The sequence below is a fragment of the Cenococcum geophilum genome, assembly GCF_001692895.1.
Source record: "Cenococcum geophilum 1.58 unplaced genomic scaffold K441scaffold_5, whole genome shotgun sequence".
Classification (NCBI taxonomy): domain Eukaryota; kingdom Fungi; phylum Ascomycota; class Dothideomycetes; order Gloniales; family Gloniaceae; genus Cenococcum; species Cenococcum geophilum.
In genome coordinates, this window is record NW_027137563.1 from 226,483 (window position 1) to 243,124 (window position 16,642).

Sequence of the window (16,642 nt, forward strand, 5' to 3'; positions counted from 1 at the left end):
TGCGCGACTATCCCATAGTTATTATTAGGCGAAAACTATTGAACGTAATCCCAAAACAAGTGGCCTCGTTTGGCGACTTCCAATCACCTAATGAATTCCGAAATGGGATCTCATTGGAAGAAAGGTGAAATCTGTGGAGTAGACAATTGCCGTTCACGATTATACACTGTTGACGAAAACGACGGCTATCAATACTGTGAAAATGGCCACCGAAGAGGAGTAAGTCATCTCACAAGCGAAGTGAAGTCCGTCTATCTGATTGTCGAAGTAGAATACGCTTGTTATTGGAGAAGATGAGGATCAGTTTAATCCACACGCCAAAAGACTACGTAAAAAATCAACTGATGAAACAGAGAAGACTTATCAATGTAGGTCACTTCTTCAAAATGGTTCTGTAGAGCCTTCAGTCAGATCTTTACAATTTCTCTATTATAGTTTTCGCCGGCCTAAAATCACTATTTCTCTCCCCTACCATATCATTGTTCACACAACAAAGCATTCATCTCAGCATAATTGCTACTTCATGCCCGCTCACTATCATGAGTATAGATTTCAAAGGTCGTGAGGCTTTTGACCTTTACCTGCAGTGCTACCAATTAATACTGCGGCATCAAATATGGTTTATGGTGCATTCGAAAGGCTTGCCCGCTGAACTTGAGGTTCGTCTTAGGGCATTGAGGATCCCCCCAATTCCTGACTTGTGGTTGCTCATGTAGGTACTTAGAATATCATATTTGACCTTTGGGCTCTCCGCATTTCTACCCTAAAGGATCGAATAGATGACGCATCAGGAGATGAAAGCCAGTCGCAGATGTTCAGCTCAGCCTCCGAAGGAGAAACGGACCATGATGGTGAAGCGCCGCGCTTGGGCAGACGCGGGAGAAAAGTAAACGACACTCCAAAACTCATCGACACGCTGGCTCTATGCTACCTAGGCACTCTAACGCTACGGCTACCGGTAACGTTGGGAGACCTTCATGATTGGGTCACAGAAGGCGACATGGTATATATACGGGCTATTAAGTCTATCCCTGTGCCCATGAAAGAGCGATTACCATCAGCATATCACTCCTCTCTCGACCCAAATAGCACTCTAAAGTTTGAGCGCCTGCATACAGCAGTACTTGACCTCGTTGTTTCCTATCGGAGGGATTGTGGTGCCGAATTTCCGCCGCTCAACCATCCACTCCTCCTATACCGATACATGAAAAGGCTAGCACTCCCACTAGAAGTTTATCCCGCTGTTACAAAGCTTGCGCGACTTTTGGGTTACACTTTTACATACCGTCTCGAGCTTACTAATAAGCGAGCGCGGATTACCGATATTCCAGAAGCACAGCTGATATCTCTCATTATCGTATCTGTGAAGTTGTTTTATCCGTTCGATGACGTGCGTCGGTATCCTTCTATGGTAACAGAACCGGCGGCAGCGGTGATTGATTGGGATGCATGGAAAGACGCTACAAGCAAGTTCAGGAAAACGTTAGAGGTCCCTGATAAGATGAAGGCTGGAGAGCTGATGGCTGTGAAAGAAAAGGATGTTTTCTCGATGTCTGGTTCCCAGATGGACCAATATCTGGATTGGTACCAACGGACATGGACGGATGAATCAGTGCGGGAGCAGGACAAAGACAGTGATTTCCGAACCGCTCTCTTCAGGGAGTTTCCTGTTGGGCCCAACGACGAACAAAGGTCTACCAGCCCGGCGGCAATCAGTGAGAAAGCGATTCAGGAGGCAGAGACGGAGAGGCTCAAGGTTGTGCTAAGCAAGTTGAAGGCGAGGGCCGTCATTACGGAAGAGGAAGCCCAAGATCAAGGAGACATCAAACGGCCGGGGAGCCAGTATAAGTATTTTCGAAAAGAAAGCGATCTTCCCGATAATGCTAAGATGTTCTACGAAGAGGCTGCGAAGATATCTGGGCTTTCGATGAAGATGCTTGTTAAAGCGGTATTCTTGACTGAGATGAAGATTCAGCGAAGGAGTGATGAGCGACGGAAGGAAAAGAGGCGGAGAGAAGAGCTGTAATTACTTATACTTTTTGACGTGCTCCACGGCATGTGATTATAGAAATCCCATGTGCTTGTAGTATGATGAAGCATGCTTCGAGGATACGTAACAAGGAGTAATTAACAGTTCCCCAAGCGCCAGAGAGGTTTACGACACACTCGGTGCGATATCCAAGTAATGCATTTGGTAATGGCTTTGGATACTTAGGATAACTTTGCAAATTTCTTTGCACAATTCTAGAGTTTTCCACGCCCAGCTAAAATCCATATGGCGTCGCGTGCACGACTTTATCAATCGCTCATGGGATAGATGTTCTTCCTGTATTCCTGAGATTGTGAGCAGAAGTCGATGCAAAAGTACTATACAGCAATTCATAATATTTGATTCGTGAAATATAATATTACTAGGCGTCATAAATTTAGAGAGAGGGGAGCCTGTACAGCGTAGAAATAAGCGGCCGATATTGGCACATGCGCAACCACTAAAAATCGATTCCCGAAGATATATTACTACTCTAATACTTTGTCATTTGCTCATTACGTCTTTTATAATCGTGTAGACGCTTTATATAGTACTTGTATATATTCTAAATCATCTTCTAGTCCATCTCCTCCTCAAACAATCGTCGATTTTTGGTGGTTGCGCACGTGCCAATATCGGCCGCTTATTTCTACGCTGTACAGGGAGCTCTCTGTTTGAAGCGTCCCGCCTCGCTTAGAAGCCACTAGCGCACACTCGATTGTCTTGGCGCCCAAATCCACGACTTCCTCGACTTCGTTTGACAACCTCACGATCATCTCATCGACGAATTTCGCAACCAGTAAGTAGTCAGCCCTTGCCTCTGTATTAACTAATTTGGACGCACCGGCTAATATATCTCCCTAATTAAAGTGCAGATGTGAGTCTCCCACTCGATCTAGGTCCCGCGATGTAGTATCTCGAATCGCCACTGACATTTTTCCGCCGGCAGCTTCGTCAAGACCCTGACGGGTAAAACCATCACCCTTGAGGTGGAGTCGAGCGATACCATCGACAATGTAAAGTCGAAGATCCAGGACAAGGAGGGCATTCCCCCGGACCAACAGCGCTTGATCTTCGCCGGAAAGCAATTAGAGGATGGTCGGACGCTTAGTGACTACAACATCCAAAAGGTACAGAAAACCCTTCTTTCCTGCCCGTGCATTAGTCAGTGGGGTTTTTTGAAGTTGGGATATGGGTATCCGAGGCAATATGGATATGCTGACCTGGGTATCAACGAACAGGAATCTACTCTCCATCTCGTCCTTCGTCTCCGTGGTGGCATCATCGAACCCTCCCTTAAGGCCCTTGCCTCCAAGTACAACTGTGAGAAGATGATCTGCCGCAAGTGCTACGTATGTGATCCCCTCTATTATCTTGTTCTTGGCTAGAGAGGATCTACCGAGTTTCTATGGATCAAATTCTCCGGCTCTTCCGCATCCCCTCCAGCAGACAACAATACTAACTATCAATTTAATTTAGGCCCGACTTCCCCCGCGTGCTGTCAACTGCCGCAAGAAGAAGTGCGGCCACAGCAACCAGCTACGACCAAAGAAGAAGTTGAAGTAGATGTGTGTGTTGGAGGTGTGGAGGAATGGAGAGAACGGTTACTTTATCAGGAGGCGTTGCATACTTGGCGGCCAGTTTCGGGGTTGTAGACTAGCCCTCAGAATTTTCCTTGCATCTGACAACTCGGCCTCCAAACGCTTCATAATGGTTTTGACTAGTGATTGTTTGACCGCTTGCGTTCGTCTCATTACCGGAATCTTCTGACCAGTCCGCTTCACTTACGGATTCTCCGATGGCAATGGAACCGGATGGTGTCCTCCACCTCTTAACGGCAAGTTTGGCGGCGCGACACTCGTTAATCCGTCTGAAGACTATCCTGCGGATCAAAGAGCTTATAGATAAAAAAAACCTGAAGACTAGCACCACAGATCATTATCCACTCCTTTGCGATAGTCCATTAAGCCCATAGTCAATTCCCAATAAAAATCTGAGAATATAGCATCACGTGCTTTCGCGTTTCCTTGGCGTTGACGTCATACATCACGAAATTGTCACACGAGATGTGAATTTTTGAAATTTCTTTAGAAAGCCTGTCCACTTTTCGAGTACACGCTACATCCACTACCTCGTTTATCTCACTAGCTCTACACATACCAGGAATTGCATGGCTCAGAAAACCGAAGCCAGCTATGGAGTACAATCCACACAAGTCCAACGCTAAAAAAAAGACACGGTGTTCAAGAGACAGGTAGGATATATAGACAGCAACGCTGACAACAATGCCACCGGTCGTGTCTAATCGAATGAAAACACCCTCCCGACCTCGGAAACCCGTAAGGTACAGTAACAGGAGCACAAGTTTGTCTAACGCCCGAAAATGCAAAGATGGGGTTGAGAGGGAGATAGGGCTGGGAGATTGAGTTGGCCTGTGCCGGAAAGGCAAAATTTGGTTTGAATCAGCATAGACATGAAATGTTGTGGTATCAAAAAACGCCGCGCTATGCTGTCGCGAGAAATAAAGAAATTTCAGAAGAAAGGTGAAAGTGGAAGGGGTATTTGATTGAGTGTATAATCGTGTTTTCGGCGCCACGATTTGAAAAAAACTGTACAATAGCCTGCAAACAGCAATGTGAAATGTCGCGGTCTCGTCAACAAAAAACGGAGCCGGTGTCTGCATCAATGGCGCGGTCTCTTCCAGTAGTATTGCTATTAACTGTCAGCATGCGAATTCGCCTATTGGAGCCAGCTCCGTCCTTCTCAATTGAAGACTTACCTTATGAGACTTTCGCACCGCCCTAAGCCCTGTCCCACCAATGCCTCCAACAACAGCATCTCGCCTCACCTGATCAGAATCCATCTCCGGCACGTAATAGAACTCGTTCTCAAGCTGTTTACCGGCTGCGTCCTTGCCCTCGCGGTTGATTTCACCAATGCAAGGGATGCTGTCGAGAAGCCTCTTAAGCTCGGGGGACGTGAGCTGCGTAGACTCTGTGGCCTCGGCAGAGTCGGAGTCCTTCCCCGGGTTGGGGGAGGGAATGCCGCTTTTAAGCTCTGCAGGTAGGTTGCCAAGAATGGTGGAGAGTGGGATGGAGTGCAGACGCGAGAAAGCAAGCTGGTTGATGACATGGTTCTTGATTGGCGATTCGTTTAGTCGACACGTCGATTCAGAACTTGTATGTTGCTGTGGAGAGCGAGAGGATGTCAGTGGGCGGCGGCGGCGCATGGATTGGGTGGGTGTATTGCCGCTGCTGAAAGAGTTGAGGGATGCCATTCGTGGGAGGAGATTCTCGCCAAAGGGACCGAAGGAATGGATAATTGGGTCGTTCTCTTCATCACCATCTGAGAAGTCATCGGAGTGGAAAGAAGATAGCACGCTGGACTGAGAGGCCTTGGCGTCATTGGCGGATACGGGCCGTGAGAGGAACGAACGAATTGGAGACTCTGTAGCAGCAGCGATATTACTCCCGTTGTCCTCTCCAGCATCAGCATCTTCATACACTTGAACCGCTGCATGAGATTGAAGATCAGAATCCGAAGCTAGGAACGTCGAGGAAGCATTAAAGTTAGGCTGAGCGATAGGACTTGGAGAAATTGGCGATCTTGGAATAACTGGAGGACTCGAAGCAAAGTGTTCCTGAAAAGGACGGCGCAATGGCGAAGATTCCTCGTTCCAAGTCGAATCCGAACGCTGAGAGTCCATCGATAGTTTCCTTTCCGTGTACGGCCACGCGATCAGTACGCGAGCATCCTGCACATCCAACATGACCTCTGCCTCTGGTTTCTCAGACACAAACGATTCTCCCTTGCTCAATTCATGCACTTGTCCCCTGCAATGCACCTTCGCTCCATTCCAGCCCAAGCACTCTATCACAACTTGACCGTGTTGGCGGGACGCGTTCGGGGCATGGTAAACGGCTTGGATGTGGACGCGTGAGATATGGCGATTCGCCGACAATTGGTAGTCCGAGGACTTTGAAGATCTGCCCATACGAACGGGTTCGCCGTTCACTGGAAGATCGATCGAAGGCACAGCTCCTAGAGGCATACGCTCCGAGAGCGTCGACATAGTACGCTGAAGGCCGGGGCGGACATGACGCGTTGGTGAAGAGGGCAAGATACCCGTAGACGAAGTAGGTACTGGCGTAGGGTAATACTTGAGCTCTTGTTTTGGGTGAGAGGGCGAGTCCTCGTTATATTTCCGCTTCGCCGACAGAGGTCGTGGAAATGGTGAGGACGAGAGAGGCTCGAATGCAGGCAGTAACGATGGCTTCCTTATAGGCTCAGGCTGCTCTGAAGATGTGATAGAAGGTAATTGAGAACCTTCCCTGCTAGGTGAGGAGTCCATAGCGTGAAGAATCTGTGTAGACGCGATCAAGGGCTTCTCTGGCCTCTCCAAGCACCGGTTGATATGCAGCGCGATGAGAGCGGCTCAGATGAACGGAGACGCGATATATTAGTAGTTGAAATGGAGAGGATGAGGAAGGGGATGGAAGGAGAGTGTTAGGACAGCAAGGCCATGAGGTCAATTGAAGAGGGAGGAGGTCACGTCTGCAAGGCCCGGGGCCGTGAGCTTTGTAGACGCGGTTGTGGGTTTTTGGTCAGACACGCTACTAAGCTTGGAGCAGTGACCAAGGAACTTCTTCGTGCTGAGCATAACTCAAAACATTATTCACCCACAACAGATTAAGTAGTTTTGTGCAGATGCAATAATTAGAAAATTAGGAGGAATCGAATGCATCTTGCAATTCTCCAGCTCTATATAAAATCCTAGCGTTGCATACGTCTCGGGATTTTGAAGCTGATTCTGCAAACCTATGCAAAAGTACATTACACATAACTTTTATCCCACCTTCTGTCCTCAGATGTCGCTATCTTATTTTCGGCCCGAATACGCTAGCCCAGCCCCTCAGCGCTGCATGTCATTATTAGGCTTCCAGGCGCGTTTACTGGTGCACTTCTTACGCGCCGTGATGTGATCTTCATGCAGCGGGCTTCGCAAATATCCTGAAGGATCAAAGAGCTGAAGAGCTGGCTACTTCTCAGCGGGGTTCTGTAAGCTCCATTATTACAAGTTCTGGTGTTCGGTGCGGAGCTCTTGCAAAAGAATCAGAAATTTCTCAATTGTGCCTCACATACCGCCTTTTAGTGAGCATCCTTGATGTCCTCGTGTTCTGCAAGATTGCAGATGACCCACTCTACATACGGAAGATTTTTTTTTCCTTCGGCAATTCCACAGTTCGCACGCGAGCTAGTTGCACGGTCCCAGCCCCAGGAGAACGAAATAGACGCGTCTTAAAACTGTGATAATGACCGCCTAGGGTTATGGTGAGGCAACCTGTTTCAAATTGGTGATGCGAGCGGGTCAGCCTTCTCGCGATGAAAAATCCTATCGTGAACATGGATGCAGTTATACAGGTACCAGGGCTAAATCTGCTCAATTCATCTATCCTTGCAGTTTGTGGGCTCTCCAAAATCTCGAATCTTTACCATCTACACCTTCAGATATCCATTGGAATAGTTTCTTTAGAGACCTAATGGTTTACTGAAATAACTTGGAAATAACTTGAAAATAACATCATCCCAGGCGCGTGGTGTGGAGATGTAAGATGCAAGGCCTGATGCAAGGCCTGGCTGTGACAGCCGAGGGTGGCATAATTAAGGTTTCTCCGTTCCGCGCCGGCGGTGAGACTTCACACGGCAATTCAAACTACGAACTTTTTTTGCGGTGCAGCTTGAACAGTATCACAGTGCGAACAATGACGAAAACGGAGACTAGACTCACGACCAAGGTTGTGGAGGGGACGCCATATCAACTGGATTCAAACCAGGTATGTTTGTCATGGTGTTGCGCTTGATAGGCGCTGATCGTGAGGTTTTTTCAGACTATTCGCGCCGCCGAAGCATTGGTCAAGCATATCAAAGCGGAGCAAAAACGGATAGGGAGTTCTGCGACCAAGAAGAGCCTACTTGCCGAGGGTGACTCGAGCGAGGATAATGCAGCCGATGAGGAGTATGTGCCAGTCTGGTTGATTCTTGGAACAAAAAAGCATGTCGTAGACCAGAAGAGACTGAAGCCGTCAAAAATGTATGTTTACTCCATTACTCTGAGAAAATCTGAAGAGTTTTATATTAATTCACGATACAGCGTTCTCCCTCATCCCATCAATACCTCGCCTACAACCCGCATTTGTCTCATAACCGCAGATCCCCAGCGTTCCTACAAAGACCTTGTCGCACACGCTTCCTTCCCCAGCTCTCTTTCCTCGCGAATTAGTCGGGTTATTGGCATTACAAAACTAAAAGCAAAGTATAAGTCGTACGAGAGTCGGCGCCAATTGCTCGCTGAGTACGATATCTTTCTAGCCGACGATCGCATTATCACGTATCTTCCCAAGACGCTAGGCAAAATCTTCTACAAGGGAACAAGCAAGCGACCGATACCTGTTAACTTGGCTGCAGGTGTCAAATCGTGGAAAGATAGCGAAGGGAAGAAGGTGAAAAGTGAAAAGGGCTCTTCGGCTGTGGGCGCGCCGCAGAATGTAGCCCGTGAGATCGAGGCCGCACTGCAAGCTGCGCTGGTACACATTTCACCATCTGTGACGACGGCGATTAAAGTTGCGAGAGCTAGCATGGCGTCTCAGGAGATTGTGGAGAATGTAGAAGCTGTTGTGAAGGGATTGATGGAGAAGTTTGTTCCAAAGGGGTGGAGAAATGTAAGATCGCTGCATATCAAAGGCCCGAATACCATGGCTCTTCCCATTTGGCTGGCGGACGAGCTATGGGTTGGCGAAGAAGATGTGCTAGAAGAGAAGTGGAAGCCTGTGGAGGGTACCAAGGACCATAAGAACGAGAAGAAGAGGAAATGGGAAGAATGGGAGGATGAGCTGTTGGAGGAGGGAGATAAGCCTCTTAGGAAAGTCAAAAAGAGCAAGGAGCAGAAGGCGGAGGCTGATGATTTGGCAAAGGAGGCTGTACTTCGAAAGCAGAAGCTTAAGAAACAGAAGGAGGAGGCCTTGAAGGCAATTGAGGCACCACCAGTCAAAGCGATTGAGGGGACGGAGAAGAGCAAGAAGTCGAAGAAAATTAAGGCTGTTGCAGCTTAGTGGCGGTTATATGCTAGGCTAGTAAGGCGTTTAAGGAGTACGATATCAATGGTTGGGCTAGTTATGTTCGAAATTTCATATCATACACAATTCATACACTTCGCATTATCCTATACAATCAAGCGTTGCAGCGCCACGTCTACCCGCTCAAAACGCCATCATAAGTCCAAACCGGGAAACATAATTGACTACAGCTCGCCTGAGCTGTCTGAATCCTGCATCACTATTTCCTCGGCCTCTTTCCCCTTGCCCCCCACAGGACTAAAGAAATCCTTGAAGACCTTCACCAACAACTCATCACTCAACTGCATATGTCCCCCTTTAGTCTCTCTAAACACCAAACCTCCCTTCTCGTCTAACTTCTTTAATCCCAGCCAGTCCTCCTTGTATATTGCCCGATTCCGCAAAGGTGTCACAATCCCACTGGTAAGGTTCGTCACTTGCGCAAACCACCCACTCTCCTTTGGTATCACCGTCGTATCGTCCTTGAACAAGTACATGACGAACTTATTCAAGCTAGCAATATTCGCAGCGTATTTGGTGTTCTTCAGAACACGCTCGTTATTGATATCAGCCAGGAAATTTGAATTTTCGAGATACTCAGGCGTCGGCTCCCCGGTGCTAGTATTGCACGAACGATAGTATTGCGCAGGCACAAGCCGCGATTGAACGTAGTTCGACCAGGTATTCACCCTCAACAACGCCATGGCGCCTTTGCAGAGCCAATCCGTAGGCGCGCAAGCCTGGAACTCGGCAATCCCGTTATGCTGGCTCCCGAACGTGACCAAGTTCCGCACCGGCGGGTTGTTGCATCTCTCCACATATCCTCGGAGGAACTGCCCGCCTTGCGAGAATCCCAAGGCATTGACGGCAGGCGCAAGCGAGAGGACGGGGTGCACAGCTAGGGTGTCGCATACTTGAGCCAGCTGCTCTGTGAGATTGCCGAAGAAGGTTGCGGTGCGGTCAGAGCCTGGGTCCTCGTCAAGTCGGATGTTGTAGACGTATGTGCCGGGGTTCGTTTCATTGGCGAGTTCGCCAACAGAGACGAGCCCATCAGCGGCGTAGTTGTCGCCCAGGCCGTGCCAGATTATGAGAGGTAGAGGTCGGGAGGGTTTTGTGAGAGTGGAAGGGATGGCGGAGGCGGAGGCGGAGCTTAGGAAGAGAAGAGTGGGAACGGAGAGATGCATTGGGAGATGCATCTTCAGGGCCCTAGGGATAATCAGAGAATAAACATGGATATAGTTATTCGCGGAGAATAAGAAAGCGTGTGGTGGGTTGGTGACGGAGCTGAGCCCGGTAAGTTCACTTACGAGATGCCGCGCAGGGTGGAGATCTTCTATGACGTTCGTAGTTAGCGCCGCTTGTTAGCGCCAGTGTCTTTCAACGACAAGGCTGACTGCCAAATTATCGCTCTCCAGGTCTACACCAATAAATTCAGCATAGGAAGTTTTACACAAGAATGCCTTCTAAACGTCTTCAGGTCTTCCATACCTCGGCCGCGTAATAATTTTTGTGTCAGGCGCCAGACCGCCCAAGATATCAAAATAGTGCAAATTCCGATCACGACGTTGAGTACTAGACCAATCACGCTGATCGTGTCGCTTACGGACAGAGAGCGATGGACGATGGCTGTCATAATAATTGCGATGAAATATCAACAAAGCAGCTGTAGATTGGGGAGCCAGCAGAGGACTATTTAAGGACGTGGGTAGGTGCAATTGTGACCGACAATGCCCACAGCGCACGGATCACACCCTCTTTCGAGGGCAGGGCTTTTTCCGAACGTTGATCCGACTAGTCCTAGGCCGGGTTTGGCCATGGCCCGCCTGGGGTGCGCGGATGAATCGTGGCTGAGCAGGCCGCTCGTGCACGTGACGTGTCTCTGGAGCTTCCAGCATCGCCGGTCCCTCCAGCTTTTTCAAGGATGAGAGGGCATCTGCAGGGGTTGGCTATCCAAGCATTAGGGCCACTCTGGCACAGGCGAGCCACTCGCTAATGTCAGCCTACCATTATAACGTGTGTGACCACTCCCTGGGCCACACCAGTCCTCGGGCCGCTCCAAAAACCACCAAAAATCGGGAAAATCGCATCTTGATATCTCAACAACGGCTTTATAATAAATTCTAAAATTCCATAGCTAGCCTTTCATGCCCATTCTAAGACTCCTATTAAAGTTCTAGAATAATAAGCCTAGCCGTTATTAAGATATTGAGTTTTGGCCCCAAATTTTTATCTAAATTGCTATTCCTCTAGAACTACTTAATGAATTACTTCCAAAGTCAGAGTAGAGTCTTAGAATGGGCATAAAAGGCTAGCTATGGAATTTTAGAATTTATTATAAAGCCGTTGTTGAGATATCAAGATGCGATTTTCCCGATTTTTGGTGGTTTTTGGAGTGGCCCGAGGACCGGTGTGGCCCAGGGAGTGGTCAAACACGTTAACCCGCCGCGAGCGGCACGTACATGTAGATCAAGGCTTGGTACGTCAAGTCATATGCGGTCGGCGCTATTACGCAAAGCATATCATAGCTGACGCCCACTCTGCGGATGTGAACCGAGACCCTAAAAGAGATGTCTGGGTGAATCAACGGCCGACACTCTAGGCTAAACAGGCGATGCCGCGAGCAAGTTCACACGGCGCCAATCCTACCAAAGAGAATTGGCTTCCTCAGTCAGCACCTACGAGTTTTATAAATCGTTTACCCTATTCCCGTCTAAAGCTGCGGTTCCTCTTGTGCCTATGCAGTTGCCTCAAGACTTGATTTTCATACAACTAGCCGCTAATAAGCTAGCCCACAGCCCAACAAACCAAAGCTAACCCCTCCATAACACCTTAGGCTTATCAACATCGACCTTTTCTTATAAAATCCAGCAAACCCTTGAATAGAGTTTAGAGAACATCTCTAATGCTGTAAAAGCACCAACGTAGTCTTTAATGGGATAACACAGGCAATGTAACTTCGCGTCAGACGGCTGTTCCTATTTTATCGTACACGCAGCATTTAACATCTTCACTCAAGGCCTTTATCGCCACGCTTCTGCTCCTCACCTCTAATGCCTCTATGCAAGTTCTGCCAGAATATATCTCCAGAAAGCCTCACAGCGGAATGGCCCCACCAGCTTGCTAGTGGCCTAGAGGTTACTAGTTCCGGGTACGAGCATCTCACAAATTTCGAAGATATCCCAGCATCCGCGCGAAGCTGCGCAATGTGCAAACTGCTTCTCGACAACTTGAAAGGACCCACGATGAAGCTAAAACCGCATCGAAAACCGCACAGTATTATCCTCATGTCCGACACTCACAGAAGCAGCCAGACGGTACCGTGCGGCGTTGCGGGTATCACAGCCCTCGTTAAAAATTCGGACTTGAGGGCGTATTTTCATCTGTATACGCTGCCAGGTTAGAACGTGTTAAGATTGTTAAATTGCAAAGGCCGTAGGCTAACATCCTTCGTACGCTAGACTTCCCGGCTGCATTGTCGGGAGACATTACTGGACGGCAAATATCCTCTGACCCTGGATCCGAAGAGTCTATTCAAAAAGTACTTTCATGGGTTCAAAAATGCTGTGAAGGCCATTCTGAGTGCGGATATGACGACGTTATGGATCGGAAAGATGGGTTTCGCAGATATCCTTCTAGGCTTCTCGATGTTAGTTTGCCGCCTTTCGACAAGTCCCCATTTTGTGTTCTGGTAGACGGAAAGGAGGCGCCAGGCCATTATATTACCCTGTCTTATTGTTGGGGAAAAAGCCAGGCACTGCGGACTTTGAAGAGTAACTTATCTAAGCACAAAAAAGGAATCCAAGCGGACGAAATGCCCAAGACGCTTCAAGATGCAGTAATTGCCACCCGAAACCTAGGGGTCCGCTTTCTGTGGATTGATGCCCTATGCATCGTGCAAGACGATTCCTCAGAATGGACTAGCGAAGCCCTACATATGGGCCGCATCTACCAGAACTCCTTCTGCACAATCGCAGCTGCAGGATCCGACTCTTCAGATGGTGGTCTCTATATAACCCGTCCGAGCTACAACGACGTAGTGGCATTTCAGTACACTCCGAAGGCCGCGGGCAGTGTTAAAGCACAGAGCGAGTTCTTCATCCGCCCAGTACACCATACGCTTCTCAATCGGGTCCAGGAGTCTACATGGAATTCTCGAGGTTGGATTCTTCAAGAACGAATACTCAGTCGTCGCATCGTTCTCTTTGGCTTTGGCCAGACATTCTTCGAATGCCAGCGTCATAGCATTGGGGAGGACGGTCGGGACCTTGGTTACTACGAGCACAAACGTTTCGGCAATAAAGCCCTTCCGCAAGGAGAAGACTGGGGCTGGTGCCTTCTGGTTGAGGATTACACGCGGCGCGTTTTAACAGAGCCACGGGACAAACTATTTGCGGTAGCGGGTCTGGCTTCAAACATGCATTTGCGTACTGGCAAGAAATATTGCGCAGGGCTGTGGTGCGAAAGACTGCCACTTCACACCCTTTGGTATGGCCAAGATGGTAATATGAAAAGACCCCCTTTCAAAAGAGCTCCCTCATGGTCCTGGGCTGCTATGGATGGTGCAGTAATGTGGGAGCCATGGGTCTTGGATGCCAGGGATAGGTGCGAAATGTCAATACTGGAGCAATTCCATGGATTAGATCCCAGCTCTCCAAGTCTCCCGGACACTTGGATCGAAATTTTGGGTCAGGTCACTCCAGTCGGCCGCTCGGATTACACCCTTTTTATAGAAGGAAAAAAGTCCGGGCTCGACTGCAGCATGCTTTATTTGATCGATATCGATAAGCACACGAGATGCTATGCGCTTCTGGCAAATACGAAGTCAGATGGACCTCGTGAGAAGATTGGTTGGGCTGTGTTTGATGAAGGTGATCATGTCGATGGGCCTTTTGTAGCTGCTTACGTTTCAGAGAACAACGTGGATAACAGTAAGAAAAGCAATTCAGCCAATGTTATAATTCTCAAGGCATTGCAGGATCAATCAGGCCAATTTGAAAGGGTTGGGTTGGGAGAGATAATCTCATCGGAGTGGTTTGATAATGTACCCAAGGAGTCTATAAGAATATACTAATATAATGAAATACTCCACAATCTCCCTTCAACCACCAGCAGTACCTAACCCAACAGAATCCCATGTAGCATGTGTAATACACAAACTTTGAATGTGTCATTCAAGAAACCAGAACAGCCCGCCCAGGTGGCGAGATCGAGCTCGAATTGTAGCTACGAGTTCGCTAAAATAGACGAGGCCAGCGAGCATCTAGAGCCTCGATGTTCCAGAAAAGAACTGATATCTGCTCGGAACCGAGAGATGACAACTTTTTATGGTGTGGAAATTTATCGTAAGAGAGGTTAGGTTTGTTGGTGAGGCCGGCGCCACCATACAGAATAGTGTAAGCTTGCTAGAGAAAGGCGGAGATTAGCTTAGCATTTTATTACATTGAGCATAGAAAGTATTTAAATTAGACACAACCGATTGCTTCTTGATATGTGTCAGGGTTGAATGGAGGAGGTACCTTTGTCATTGCCTTCTTCGACCAAATACAAATCGAAGCTCGAAAGATGGGTCCATATCTACTTCATTTAAGTAGGATGTCAATATGAGAGTCACTTCTAATATTGGTGCGCTTAGAGGACTAGCAAAGTTGGATACCTCTTTGTCTATGACTATTTCGATGGAGCCTATAAGTCACTCCGGCGATGAGTACTGAAAGGAAAGCCAAGATGACCCCAGAAATATCGAAGCTGAGATTGATCAGGTCGCTACTAGCCAGCGCACGGTTGTGAAGGACTGGCATGATGCTAAAGTAATGTGAAAGGTAGAATAGAGGGTCAGGCTTTATAATCGCCGAAAGACGCAGATGGAAGAACAATTCGAACTAAGAATTATCAGTGGCCGGAGCAAGATCGATAAAGAATATTATGGCCAGTTCGCTCATGCTGCAAAAGGTCAGTACTTGTATTTTCCATGAATGTGGTTGGACCATTTAAGTCGTTGTTCTGTGGTGCTAACTCGTGCAGAGCCCGGCAACAGGGCTACCCAGGAGAGTATGTGAGTATGCACGATGAGAGAGTATCTCACGAGTCGTGCGACTATATGGTTGGCTAGCGCGATCGGTTGCGCAATACATGACATGGACTTCACCGTTAAGGTACGGTAGATCTTTGTACAGCCACCTGGCAAAGAGCAGGGCTTTGCGGATTACAGAAAAATTAGCGGCGTGCTGGAAAGCGCGCCATGCCAAAAGCGAACACGGGCTGCGTGGCGCCTCTGAAGCGGACCAGTTAAGCTCTGCTCAGAGTGCTTGGCTGCTTTGAGAAGATTTTCGTCAAGCTTGAAAGCGGAGGAGCGGTCTTAAGTGATTCTTAAGCGATTCTTGATTTGCTGCCAAGATAAAAGGGCAAGTGACAATCCGCCTCTACGCCCACTTCCTTGCATTACCTGCCGATCGTCGTTGTCTATGTCCGCCAATCCCGCCCTCTGCCAACACCCCAGTAACTAACCACCCTCTCACGCCTCTATGTGTATATATAACTAACCCCCCTCGGGGTGAGATGCAGTTCATGCGGACAAGACTGCTTATAAGCTCGAATATTTTAACTATAATATACCAACTAGAATTTTATCAAGTCTTACATCTCTGCACTACAATTGTCAACCCACACTCTCAGCCCTGTTCGCAAAAGACAATCATCATTATCCCGATGGTGGATTAAAGGTCAGCCCATGGCACTAAATCGAGCATGATATTCCTCATCGCGCGGTCTTTATCAGAGGATAGCAGAATTAACATCGCGTTCGGCATCCTCGCTTTCATCTTGTCCCTAGTCTCAATCATCGTCGGGATTGCTACTTGGCGTGTCCACCATCGAGCAACCACGCACACCGATGGTGAGTAGGCTACCATCAACTGAGAAGTTCTGCATCTGATGGAACCAATGTAGATGTTGAGAACCACCCGCTTTATGACTTTGAGATCAGAATCGGAAGGAGAAGAGAGCTTCAGCGAGCTCCTTACGGTAGTGGTGCCTGAGGATGGTTACGAAGTGAAGCAGAGAATCTCTCTGGAAGCTGGCTCAAAATGGTTTAGGGTGCGGCCTGAGGTCGCGCCGTAAACTAGTTTCGGAGAGAATATTTCTAGTAAGATCGCTTGCTTCCAGAAGCGCATCGTTGCATTTTAAATAGAAAACTTTCTGCCCACGCCCAATCCTCTGATTAAGTAATTATCTCAATCTGAACTCCTAATCAATTCTCACATCTACCTTATACGTGTAGGCCTTGGTGCCGCTGAAAATCTACTAATATTATTAACTAAATAGCGCAGCACCCCTTTTTCTGGTGCTAAGTTCCTGCTGCTTTAAAGCTTTGCTGCGGCGTGCAGCACATCATAAAGGACAATGGAGCGAACCCCTACCTAGCATGGAGCCGTGACCCTGTCTAGCCTGTCGAGAGCAGTGAGCCCTAGAGGGTAAATTTGGGCATCCAGAGTAGCGAAGGCTA

The 16,642-nt window shown here is 48.2% G+C and overlaps 9 protein-coding genes across 9 annotated transcripts; 5 read left to right on the forward strand and 4 right to left on the reverse strand.

Moving 5' to 3' along the window:
- Nucleotides 1-102: 102 nt before the first annotated feature.
- K441DRAFT_673862 (RNA polymerase I-specific transcription initiation factor Rrn7) lies at nt 103-2,026 on the forward strand (the record flags this gene model as incomplete). The annotated part of the gene is made up of 4 exons (XM_067650684.1): nt 103-219; nt 272-368; nt 550-659; nt 725-2,026. 4 exons carry the CDS (start codon nt 103-105, stop codon nt 2,024-2,026), a joined length of 1,626 nt encoding a protein of 541 aa, XP_067508345.1.
- Nucleotides 2,027-2,979: 953 nt separating this feature from the next.
- On the forward strand, nt 2,980-3,330 carry K441DRAFT_426346 (ubiquitin; the record flags this gene model as incomplete). Its single annotated transcript, XM_067641583.1, has 2 exons — nt 2,980-3,159; nt 3,271-3,330. Coding segments are annotated over 2 exons (240 nt in total), but the record flags the coding sequence as incomplete, so codon positions are not given.
- A 418-nt stretch (nt 3,331-3,748) lies between these two features.
- On the reverse strand, nt 3,749-4,743 carry K441DRAFT_251052 (uncharacterized protein). The gene has a single exon (XM_067640771.1). It carries the CDS (start codon nt 4,710-4,712, stop codon nt 4,005-4,007), a length of 708 nt encoding a protein of 235 aa, XP_067508347.1. The 5' UTR covers nt 4,713-4,743; the 3' UTR covers nt 3,749-4,004.
- K441DRAFT_673864 (uncharacterized protein) lies at nt 4,712-6,380 on the reverse strand (the record flags this gene model as incomplete). The annotated part of the gene is made up of 2 exons (XM_067650685.1): nt 4,712-4,741; nt 4,809-6,380. The coding sequence occupies 2 exons, from the start codon at nt 6,378-6,380 to the stop codon at nt 4,712-4,714; spliced, it is 1,602 nt and encodes a 533-aa protein (XP_067508348.1).
- A 1,392-nt stretch (nt 6,381-7,772) lies between these two features.
- Nucleotides 7,773-9,516, forward strand: K441DRAFT_653207 (ribosomal protein L1). Its single transcript, XM_067647495.1, has 3 exons — nt 7,773-7,863; nt 7,918-8,120; nt 8,181-9,516. Exons 1-3 carry the CDS (start codon nt 7,792-7,794, stop codon nt 9,136-9,138), a joined length of 1,233 nt encoding a protein of 410 aa, XP_067508349.1. The 5' UTR covers nt 7,773-7,791; the 3' UTR covers nt 9,139-9,516.
- K441DRAFT_653209 (alpha/beta-hydrolase) lies at nt 9,187-10,426 on the reverse strand. Its single transcript, XM_067647496.1, has one exon. It carries the CDS (start codon nt 10,335-10,337, stop codon nt 9,327-9,329), a length of 1,011 nt encoding a protein of 336 aa, XP_067508350.1. The 5' UTR covers nt 10,338-10,426; the 3' UTR covers nt 9,187-9,326.
- A 13-nt stretch (nt 10,427-10,439) lies between these two features.
- On the reverse strand, nt 10,440-10,813 carry K441DRAFT_251070 (uncharacterized protein). The gene is made up of 2 exons (XM_067640772.1): nt 10,630-10,813; nt 10,440-10,558 (listed from the first exon to the last, which is right to left on the reverse strand). The coding sequence occupies exons 1-2, from the start codon at nt 10,772-10,774 to the stop codon at nt 10,503-10,505; spliced, it is 201 nt and encodes a 66-aa protein (XP_067508351.1). The 5' UTR covers nt 10,775-10,813; the 3' UTR covers nt 10,440-10,502.
- Nucleotides 10,814-11,970: 1,157 nt separating this feature from the next.
- Nucleotides 11,971-14,230, forward strand: K441DRAFT_693101 (HET-domain-containing protein). Its single transcript, XM_067652620.1, has 2 exons — nt 11,971-12,537; nt 12,600-14,230. The coding sequence occupies exons 1-2, from the start codon at nt 12,192-12,194 to the stop codon at nt 14,210-14,212; spliced, it is 1,959 nt and encodes a 652-aa protein (XP_067508352.1). The 5' UTR covers nt 11,971-12,191; the 3' UTR covers nt 14,213-14,230.
- A 1,423-nt stretch (nt 14,231-15,653) lies between these two features.
- Nucleotides 15,654-16,381, forward strand: K441DRAFT_653211 (uncharacterized protein). Its single transcript, XM_067647497.1, has 2 exons — nt 15,654-16,033; nt 16,087-16,381. The coding sequence occupies exons 1-2, from the start codon at nt 15,886-15,888 to the stop codon at nt 16,173-16,175; spliced, it is 237 nt and encodes a 78-aa protein (XP_067508353.1). The 5' UTR covers nt 15,654-15,885; the 3' UTR covers nt 16,176-16,381.
- The last annotated feature ends 261 nt before the right edge of the window (nt 16,382-16,642 follow it).

What these genes read in the sequence shown, in the direction of transcription:
- K441DRAFT_251052 (XM_067640771.1), bottom strand. Translation starts at nt 4,712, where the DNA reads ATGCAGACACCGGCTCCGTTTTTTGTTGACGAGACCGCGACATTTCAC.
- K441DRAFT_653207 (XM_067647495.1), top strand. Translation starts at nt 7,792, where the DNA reads ATGACGAAAACGGAGACTAGACTCACGACCAAGGTTGTGGAGGGGACG. An exon ending in ATCAACTGGATTCAAACCAG is followed by an intron (nt 7,864 to 7,917) that starts GTATGTTTGTCA and finishes AGGTTTTTTCAG; the next exon opens with ACTATTCGCGCCGCCGAAGC. An exon ending in AGACTGAAGCCGTCAAAAAT is followed by an intron (nt 8,121 to 8,180) that starts GTATGTTTACTC and finishes TTCACGATACAG; the next exon opens with CGTTCTCCCTCATCCCATCA.
- K441DRAFT_653209 (XM_067647496.1), bottom strand. Translation starts at nt 10,337, where the DNA reads ATGCATCTCCCAATGCATCTCTCCGTTCCCACTCTTCTCTTCCTAAGC.
- K441DRAFT_251070 (XM_067640772.1), bottom strand. Translation starts at nt 10,774, where the DNA reads ATGACAGCCATCGTCCATCGCTCTCTGTCCGTAAGCGACACGATCAGC. An exon ending in AAAATTATTACGCGGCCGAG is followed by an intron (nt 10,559 to 10,629) that starts GTATGGAAGACC and finishes TTATTGGTGTAG; the next exon opens with ACCTGGAGAGCGATAATTTG.
- K441DRAFT_693101 (XM_067652620.1), top strand. Translation starts at nt 12,192, where the DNA reads ATGCCTCTATGCAAGTTCTGCCAGAATATATCTCCAGAAAGCCTCACA. An exon ending in TCATCTGTATACGCTGCCAG is followed by an intron (nt 12,538 to 12,599) that starts GTTAGAACGTGT and finishes TTCGTACGCTAG; the next exon opens with ACTTCCCGGCTGCATTGTCG.
- K441DRAFT_653211 (XM_067647497.1), top strand. Translation starts at nt 15,886, where the DNA reads ATGATATTCCTCATCGCGCGGTCTTTATCAGAGGATAGCAGAATTAAC. An exon ending in AGCAACCACGCACACCGATG is followed by an intron (nt 16,034 to 16,086) that starts GTGAGTAGGCTA and finishes GAACCAATGTAG; the next exon opens with ATGTTGAGAACCACCCGCTT.